General features: G+C 36.8%; 2 protein-coding genes across 2 annotated transcripts in view; one reads left to right on the top strand and one right to left on the bottom strand.

The window, feature by feature from the left end:
* LOC107688246 (progestin and adipoQ receptor family member 6-like) overlaps nt 1–2,500 on the top strand; it is a 17,854-nt gene extending 15,354 nt beyond the window's left edge. Inside the window, exons 6-8 of the mRNA XM_016485868.1 lie at nt 155–251; nt 360–504; nt 607–2,500. Of these exons, the coding sequence (XP_016341354.1) occupies nt 155–251; nt 360–504; nt 607–854 (490 nt within the window). The 3' untranslated portion in view covers nt 855–2,500. The remainder of the gene's footprint in view (nt 1–154; nt 252–359; nt 505–606) is intronic.
* Nucleotides 2,501–8,454: 5,954 nt separating this feature from the next.
* LOC107688245 (high affinity nerve growth factor receptor-like) overlaps nt 8,455–10,167 on the bottom strand; it is a 40,694-nt gene continuing 38,981 nt past the window's right edge. The window contains exon 17 of the mRNA XM_016485867.1: nt 8,455–9,030. Within this exon, the coding sequence (XP_016341353.1) occupies nt 8,845–9,030 (186 nt within the window). The 3' untranslated portion in view covers nt 8,455–8,844. The remainder of the gene's footprint in view (nt 9,031–10,167) is intronic.

The following is a 10,167-nucleotide window of genomic DNA, read 5'->3' as shown; positions in this document are numbered from 1 at the left end:
ATGCTATTTTGAACATATCTAAAAAATATTCTTTTTTTCTTTACATTTTATGATTTTATTATTAATATTATTTTATATTATTTATTTCAAAATATATTATATCTATAACAAATATATTTTAAGTGAGGGTGCACTTTTCTGTCTTTTGTAACAGGTTCGTAGAGTTGCAGTTCCCACATAAAAGTAAAATCATGCGAACGGCCGCGTTTGTCGTCCCCTTCCTCTTTGATAGCTTCCCACTGTTCTACCGCGTAAGTACGGACACACTTCACTGCGCATGCAAATTAGCCAGTTGTGTATGCGCATTGTGTACACTGCAGATATGAATGCACTCTTCTCTTCCGCATGTGTGTCTGTAGCTGCTGTCGTGCTGTTGGGGGAGCTGTAGTCCCAGTCAAGCTCTGGCCAGCCACTCTTACCATCTGCTCTTTGCGTTCCTCACATGCTTCCTGTTTGCGTCTCACCTCCCCGAGAGACTGGCTCCTGGACGCTTCGACTACATCGGTACCTCATTTTATTGATTTTACAGTCAGTCATCTTTGTTTAGTTCTCAGTGGCTCACACCGGTGTCACGCAGTTCTTTTGACCACTTTTTCCTCTTCCAAGGTCACAGTCACCAGCTCTTTCACATATGTGCGGTGGTGGGCACACATTTCCAGATGGAGGCAGTGTTAACAGACATGGCGTCTCGCAAAGATTGGCTGACGTCGCACTCCTCTTTACCTTCGTTTCCGGCCACCTTGGGGGTTCTCGTGCTGGGCGTCCTGCTCAACCTGGGCATCATTGGCATCTTTAGCGCCGGTTTACCGCGAACACCTCGCCAAAGCACTTCGGCCCACCTTCATCAGGAGTAACGAGCTTTCTTGACCACTCCACACCTCACTGTGCACCTTTCTGAACAATTGCGCACTTATACAGTCACTTTCACTGATATATAAGCCTTGATACTTATGTACTAAGAAGCTAAACGTTTATGCTATTCGAGATCGTTTATTCTAGTTAATTTTATACTCACGGTTTATTATCCCAGCCGAAAACCCTAATGATAATCGCGACTTTTCAGGAGTTATTTGATTAGATTTTGTAGTCATCGATATGAAAGGTTGAGGGTTGAATGACGCTAATATTGATTTTTACAGGATATATTCTAACATAGCTTTGGGGTTTTTTATAAACATAATATGATGTTTGTGTTACTACATATTAATGTTGTGTAATATTAACTGGAAAATGATTACGTAGCATTAATCAGGGATTTTATATTTGCATTAATATCATCATGAGTAACATCATTAATATGATTAATCCAATTTTATGATGTGTTGCATATCAAAATATTCAAAAATTATGGTGGGTATCATATCTAAAATGACATGCGGGTGGGTGAAGCTATGCTTGTATTTGTAATGTCCCTTTTTATTATGATTTGGATTTAATGGAACACCTTTGAATAATCTCACAGGTTCAGTAACTAATCAATTAAGGGCTGTTTTTAGAAAAATATTTCCACTTTTACTTGAGCTCGTCTAAACATCATTCTCCTACTAATATGAATATGGGGCTGCACTGGAGTCCTTCACTCTGGTTTTGAGTTATGTGTCACATATCTGTGGTATTGTTTTGTTCATTGCAGGTTTATGGCGTACAATACACTCTGTTTATATTGATACACAAGGTTTTTCTATTTAATTGCATTTTGTCAATGCACTTGTGGATCCAGTGCAAACTCGAAATAGGTTTTGTGTTCATGTAATTAGTTACGTTCTGTTCTTAAACCAGAAATCGAAGCTAATCGTTGCGTATGGCTAAGCTGTTAACCTCTGTCTCTCATTTTGTCCTTTTTTTTGTTTGTTTGTTTGTTTCGTCTGACCTAGCGGTGCAGGACAGGTACGTTGGCTTGTAATCCAGTTGCAATTAATGCTGCGTAAAGGCAGTAGTTTTGCGAAACCTTTTCTAACAAGCTCCAAAGATCGGTCACTTGGTGGTAATGATATTTTAATTGGTGTATATGAAAGGGATCTTGGGTTAAAAAGGAAAAGTAGGTGCTTCAGTGGTTAGTGGCGGAAAGATTCTGCATTTCTCCAAATGCCTATTTGTAGTACGACAGCAGAAATTCTGGCTCACTGTTTGGTGTAAGTAGGTGTGTGTTCTTCCAGCTCCAGCTCTGATGGAGTCTGTTCTTCTGCTCAAAGAGGTTTAGATGTGAATGTGACTGGTCACAATAGTAGTTTGTGCACTAGATTTAAATGAAACGTAAAATGTTTTGGATTCCCAATCCATGTGTGTTTGTTGGCCCAAATGAATGTATTGCAGTTTTGAAAACTGTGTTTTAAAGCACCATTTAATGTTACAAAGTAGCATTTAAAATTACCAAGGAAATTGAAATTATTTAATTTTTGTTTTTAAATGTTCCAGAAAGGTTTTTTTTTTTTTTTTACTATAATGCTTCCCTTTAATAATTGAAATATGCAATCATTATCGCAATGCCTTTTATTTGCCATTGTCAATTTTGAAATGTTTTTGTAACAATGTGAAAAATATGTAAGTGCCTAGAATTAAACTGACTCATTGTTCACTACAGTGTTTGTCCAGCTGTTGTGGTATCATTGAATACAGAGCGATTACGCAAATAGCATTATTGGCTTAACACAAAAGTGTATGAGCCAATTCTGTTCCTGTAATTCTGTTGTGTAACAGATGTTTTTATTAGTAAGAGTGTTTCTTTGCAATATGCTGAAGATTTGAGGCATCATCCTTTGACCTCTTTTGGGATTTGGTCCACAACCCTCGATCTAGTCAGAGTTCAGGATTTTATTTTTTATTTTTTTCAAATTGTTGTCTAAATATGTACATCAAGTCTTTATTACCTCATATTAATAACTTAATTATAAATTATGTAATTAAATTATATACATTTATTAGATTATTTATATTTATTAGATTAAATAAAACTATTAGATATTTGTACCTTAAAGTGTTCACTTGGAAAGTCGTGGAAATTAATGTAAATTTCTATAATCAATATAAAGGTTTATAGATATGTTCAGTTCTAAAATATTACCTGCTAGATACTTTTTTTAGTGCAGTCTTAATTTATGTGTGTGTGTGTGTGTGTGTGTGTGTCCAATTCAAAAAATTAAACAATCGGATAACTTCAGAAGACTTGTAATATTGCATAGATTATTTAGCTCGATAAGCGCCATTGTCCACATATGTTTTACGGAAACGGTTTGTATCATCATTCCTCCTCTTAAGTCCAACTGAAAATTACGATAGGTTATTGCAATACGACATAGCAGTTTGAGTTTGAGTTTGAGCATTAGTGAGTAACTAATGACTTTCCCTTTAATTGTGCATCACTAGTCATTTTAGCGTCTGAAACAGGAATACATCGACTGCCTGGAAAAGAGGGTGAAATGGAATAGTGGTCCAGACACAAATGACCCGTGAGAATTGAGTTTAGGCACCGCAGAGACAGCGATACCATTACCCAGAATGCATTTCAGTCCTCTGGAGTCTCTGTGCTGAGATTTCAGGCAAAATAAATGCGTGGAAGCGATAGCAAGGCCATCTTAATTCAAGTATAGACTACTGTATGTGTGATAAGTGTTTGGCGTCCTTGTAAGCACCCAGATGTTTTTTTTTTTGTGAATAGCTAATTTGTTGTCGAAGATTCCACATTTCTAATTTACAGAATGAGACTATGAAACAAAGGGCTTTTCAGGCTGCTGTACAGCATGTTCATGGTATGTATCTATGTTGTAATCTGAGGTTTCAACTTCACCTCCATCTGTCACTTTCTACCAGCTCTTCTGTCCATCTGTTGATGGTTTCTGTAAAGATCCTCTTTATCTATCATCACCCCTGCCCAGTTATTTGCACTCTCATCTGTATTTTTTAGTTTATTTTACATTTAAAAGACATTTACATTTAAAACATTTGTACAATTAAAGGGCTAGTTCACCCCAAAATGAAAATGCTGTCACCATTTACTCATTTCACGTCATTCCAAGCCTGTATGACTTTATTTCTTCTGCAGAACACAAAAGAAGATATTTTGAAGAATGTTGGTCACCAAGCAGTTTCGAGTCCCATTGACTCCCATAGTATGGACAGAAAATACTATGGAAGTCAGTGGGACCTGAAACTGTTTTAGGATGGTGTTTTTAATTTAAATTTGTATAGGATGATTAGTGACCATAATAATGCAGAATATTCAAAATCTTTTTCATGTTACATCATAACACTACTTGTTTTAAAATGTCCAAAAAATACTCTGTTTATTTACAGGCCTAAATTACATTTTGAATTCCAGATTTTCAATGTGGTCTCAAAAGTTCTGGACATCATCCCACTGTATGTATATTTAGTTTTATATAAAAACAATAGCAGTCTATGGTATGCTTGTTGACTGAAATGAGGCTGATATTCTCTACACATTCGTTTCTGGTAAATTTGCACTGTTATCCATAGAGCACAATATGAAAATCATGCAGCAATAATGTGAGATTATCAATATTATGACATACAGAAGCTGCCAATAAAAAGAAAATCCAGTTTAATACAGCTATTGTACATTGTCCATCAACAAAATAGAAAACAAAGTATATCCAACTTGTTATTTATTTGTACAATGAAACAAATGATAAGTTAGCCGTCAGATGCCAACACTCCATGACAGTTATTGTTAAAGAAAATTATCTTCAATTTCATCCTTTAAAATGTACTGTTACGTCTTCTAGCTGTAAACCATTTGTTTAATAACATTAGGAGGCATAGAAGACTTGTATCTGTGAAATAATATTTCGTCTTTGAACCACTAGGTAAGATTACAGTTTTAAAGGGGTGGTTCAGTGGTTTTTTTCTAGGCTTGATTGTGTTTATGGGGTGCAGTCTAACATGTGTTAATGCTTCGTTTAAAAAAAAAACGCATTATTTTTCACATATTTTAACTTTATTCCACACCGCTCTGTCCCTTCTCTGAGAAATGCACTGATCAATTTCCTGCTTTTATGAAGCCCCTCCCTCAGAAATAGGTGATGGGCTCTGATTGGTTAGCCAGCCCAGTGTGTTGTGATTGGATAAACCACCTCTAGTGCGCGTCTAATGGTCCCGCCCCTCTCCTCAGCAGCATGTGCTCTGGTTGTATTGTAAACAACGGCATCGTTAATATCGCTTATCAGTTTGAGCCCGATTGAGAAGCAGAGGATATTATTGAAGAGGATCGTGCAGAACCTGTGCAAGCACGGCTTTTAATGGTAGGCCTATGTTTTTTGTTTGTTGTTGTCTCATACTTTTAGATACTCTGTTATTTGTAAATGCTACTGCTTATGTTAGCTTTTAATATACAGCTTTATCCTGATTAAAGCTTTAAGACAGTACGGCAACTGCACGCGCGTCCATGTTTAACGAGTCTCATAGCTATGTGAAAATAAGTGTATAATTGAAACAGTTCATTGCTGGAGCTGAGCTCAATGAGAGAGAGAGAGAGAGAGAGAGAGAGATGCAGAGCGTGTGCAGAACAGGGGGACGCGAGGAACACTATTAAGAACCGCTGCTTTAGAACATTGATTTTGAAACTTATCCATTAGAATCGTTAGAAGACAGAATCGCGATTCATATATGAATTGATTTTTACGTGCACCCCTAGTTTTCTCTTCCTCTTCTCTAAAGCAGCGCAGCATGGCCTCGCCCCCTTTGCTGCCTTTTCCCGAGGGCGGGGTTTATCTGGGTTCGTGATGTCACGAACCCGGGAAGTAACTCGTTGTAGTCCCTACCAGCCGTTTTTGAAGGCATTAAACTGCCAGAATTTTAAAAGACGATATCTCCGTTTGCATTGAACTTTCAGCTTCGTAACTTTGCAGATATTGTTTATGCTCAAACAGCAACATTACACACTAACTAATGTTAAAAAAGTGAAATCGCAATGAACCACCCCTTTAAAAAAAAAAATAATAAAATCGAAAATCGATAAGGAAAAAATAATGCAGTTCGGTAACTAGATTATGTACAAGAGGCACAACCAGCACATAAAAGTGATGCGCCCATTAATAAAATGGTAAACAGTGACCACTGCAGCTTAACATGCTGTATGATAAATGAATACTTGATTGATTGATCTCTGCCCTTACACCAGTGTCGTGCTGGATTTCTGGCTGTGTTCGGAATTGCATACTAGCATACTACAGCATGTGGGTCTATAGTGATTAGTCACATGGCATTTATGGATTAAAATAAGGCCATAATTGAGAGCCAATGAGTAAAGATGGTGTCATGCATGTTGTGTGTGCCTGCTGAGCCATTGAGATTACTGAGAAATGCTCATTGAAAGCAGGTATTATTATAGAATTCATTGAAATTTTTAGCACAAAATTAGATTTAAAACAGTAACTTTTTTTAAGTTAAGGAAAGACACTACAGGTAAACTGTTTTTTTTCATGCACCGGTCAATTAAGAGATTTTGGGCTATTTTGCTTCCAAAACATCCAAAATGCACATTTAAGTGTTTATTTTATTACATTTTATCTATTCAAGTTTGTAGATTTTAATTACAACACCAAACGAGTTTTTCTTGCATCCACTGGACTATCCAGTTTTTTTTTTTTAATGTTATGAAGGTTTTTACAGAATGGTTTGTTCATGTAACATTTGCCAGGATGTTACATAGAACATACTGTATATAGCATTTTATTCCTAAAAATATTATAAACGTTTCTTTTTTTCTGGCTGTTGACAGTATTTTCTAATAAATGGAGTGATAAAATAGGATAAATATGTTTAAAAGAATTTTAAACTTGGCTTTATCCAATGTTCACATTTCTGTTCAGCAAAGCATAACATTTCATAAAACTTGTTATACAAAGCATTTGTCTTAATATTATGTGATTACTGATTACTGTGAACTGGGAAAAGCATGGTGATTTGATACATTTTTTACTCTTTTGTTCACCAGTAGTGTCTTGCCTTAAATATGTGACTGCTTATTTAAGCATGACTGCGTTGTCATGCAGCAAGACAACGACCCCAAGCACACAAGTCCTTCTACCAAAGAATGGTTAAAGAAGAACAAAGTTAATGTTTTGGAATGACTGAGTCAAATTCCGGACCTTAATCCAATTGAAATGTTGTGGAAGGACCTGAAGCAAGCAGTTCATGGGAGGAAACCAACCAAAATCATAGAGTTGAAGCGGTTCTGTACTGAGGAATGGGCTAAAATTCCTACAAGCCGTTGTGCAGGACTGATCAGCAGTTACAAGAAACATTACCTGCAGTTATTGCTGCAAAAGGGGGTCACATCAGATGCTGAAAGCCCATACTTCATACGGTTTAAAATAAATACAGTAGGTTAGTACTTTATTCCGTACACAGCCCATGTGTCTCCACTGCTGTGTTGTTGCTGACCTTGTTGATATAGTTTTTTGATATAGAAAATATAGCAGAACTCGGAGCCATAACAGGACGTTGCTGTTCAACATAGAGAGATGTACAATACATGCATGTGTCGATCACGCATAACAGATTGACGTAGTATATTCATAATCGCAAGACACAGAAAAGAAATGCGGTCAGATTGGCACAACGTGTAAATCACAGCAACTTAAAGAGTCTTTGTTTGGGGGGCACATGATGGTTAAAGGTGAAGTATGTAATAAATGTGACATTAGAGAACCAAATGCTTAAATAAGCTGTATTACAGAAACTTCCCATCATAAGTCTTGCCTTAAGATTTGAATTCCTAAGTGATAATAGCAAGTTACTTAACCAGGAGAAGAATGTTTTGAATTCATTAATTCATGGCATTAAATGTTGCTTGCATTGCAAAAAATTATGTTCTTCATGAGTATTTTTCTTTTTTTTCGAGGAAAATATCTAAAAATTCTTAAATCAAGATACATTTGCTTGAGATGCAAAACGAATGTATGAAGCCTGGTTTTGTGAGAAATTGAACAAAAGTTTATGAATATCTAACAATGTCTAACAAATTTCTATATCAATATCTAACAATTGTTTTTCTCTTTGAAATAAGCTTATTTTTCTGAGGCCACTGGTAGATATTTGTTCTTGTTTCAATCATAAACTCACTTCATTTTTATACATTTCTCGGAAGACAAGATTTCTATTGTCATTTTGCACCTCAAGTAAATGTATCTTATTGATTTATGAATCTTTAGACATATGCACTGGAAAATGACTTTTTTTTTTTGCAGTGTGATAGGAAGGTAGTCTGAAAAGGTTCCTAAAAAGCTTTAATTTTACCTTCATAAATCCTGCAGAGACCTTGTAAACAGATAGAAAAGGATTATGAATTAGGATGATTCTGTAATACAAGCCCAGGTTTCCACTCTCCCCATTGGTCAGACAAACAGAAAGTCCCGCCCCCAAACTCACGCCATTGGTTGAGGCTGTTGCTATGTCAGACTGGGCAGGATGCTCAAACAAACAGAGCCACAGTTTTTACATTTATTACGAAAATCAACCTACAATGTCTGCATATTAGACTGGATTGAGAAAAATTACACACTTCACCTTTAATGACCTTTAATTACAAGACCTGGACATCAGTATCCTCATATAGAAAATCAAGTGTCTCTTCAGGGTGAGTCATGACCATCCATGAGCAATTTCCACTAATGCGTAATGCATTTTTTTCACATTTAAACACATGGACACAATCTTGTACCTCCAGTGGATTAAAACGTACACAACAAACACTAGAAACGTTCATACTGCACATCTGAGACAGTTTGTGAATTGTGTCCTTCCAAAACCCACCACTGATTTTCCTCCTCAAACAGCCTGTGTCCAGAAGTATGTCTTTTCCACGCAGGTCCGATCAGGGTGCTGCTACTCCAGGATGTCCAGATAGACGGGCGGGTTCTTGACGAGGGCTACGAGCCGGTTGTAGATGTCCTTAATGACGAGCCTCTGCTGCGGTTCTCTCTGCCAGCAGCCCTGCATGAGGAGATGCACTTCCTTCGGGCAGGTGCGTGGCCGTTCAAGCTCTCGCCCCTGTGTGATGCACTCAATGGCCTGGAAAGAGGGTAAATATTTCATATTTACAGGTAGACAAATGGAAAAATATGGAAGTACTATTATTATCAAACTATTATTTTATATAAAAAATCTGTATGCCATTAATGTTATAATGCCATAATGTGACCCCATTTAAATAATCGAAATGTCAGTGTGTGCCCTGTTTTATTTAAAGAACAGGGAACTATCAAAGTTTGGTCATGTTTGTGGAAGTGTATCATGGCATGGACAAATGAGATCTCTGAGGACCTCAGAAAAAGATTTGATACAAAGAATCTCAAGCTCTGTGTAAAACAACTTGTTAAAGTACATTATACATACAGTGCTGCTTGAAAGTTTGTGAACCCTTTAAAATTTTCTATATTTCTACATAAATATGACCCAATTCATCATCAGATTTTCGCACAAGTCTTGAAAGTAGACAAAAAGAACACAATCAAACAAATGAGACAAAAATATTTTCTTTGTCATTTATTTATTGAGAAAAATTGCCCAGTGTTACATTTCTGTGCGGTGCAAAAGTATGTGAATCTCTATGATTAGCTGTTAATTTGAAGGTGAAATTAGAGTCCATCTGTTCAGAGGTGTTTTTAATCAGTGAGATGACTATCAGGTGTCAGTGTGTGCCCTGTTTTATTTAAAGAACAGGGATCTATCAAAGTTTGGTCATGTTTCTGGAAGTGTATCATGGCACAAACAAATTAGTTCTCTGAGGACCTCAGAAAAAGAGTTGATGTTGTTCATCAGGCTAGAAAAGGTTTCAAAGCCATCTCTAAAGAGTTTGGACTCCACCAATCCACGATCAGACAGACTGTGTACAAATGGAGGAAATGCAAGACCACTGTTACCCTCCCCAGGAGTGCTCCACCAACAAAGAACACTCTAAAAGCAAGATGTGTAAAAGTCCACTAGGTTTCAAAGGACTGCAGGCTAACTTCTAAGCAACTAAAGGCCTTTCTCACATTGGCTAATGTTAATGTTTATGAGTCCATCATCAGGATAACACTGAACAACCATAGTGTCCATGGCAGAGTCGCAAGGAGAAAGCCACTGCTCTCCAAAAAGAACATTGCTGCCTATCTGCAGTTTGCTAAAGATCATGTGGACAAGCCAGAGGAATACTGGAGAAATGTT

This window comes from Sinocyclocheilus anshuiensis, unplaced genomic scaffold (assembly GCF_001515605.1).
Source record: "Sinocyclocheilus anshuiensis isolate Anshui unplaced genomic scaffold, SAMN03320099.WGS_v1.1 scaffold1162, whole genome shotgun sequence".
Taxonomy (NCBI): Eukaryota; Metazoa; Chordata; class Actinopteri; order Cypriniformes; family Cyprinidae; genus Sinocyclocheilus; species Sinocyclocheilus anshuiensis.
Note: the sequence above shows the minus strand (reverse complement) of the source record. Positions and strands in the feature narration are given on the sequence as shown.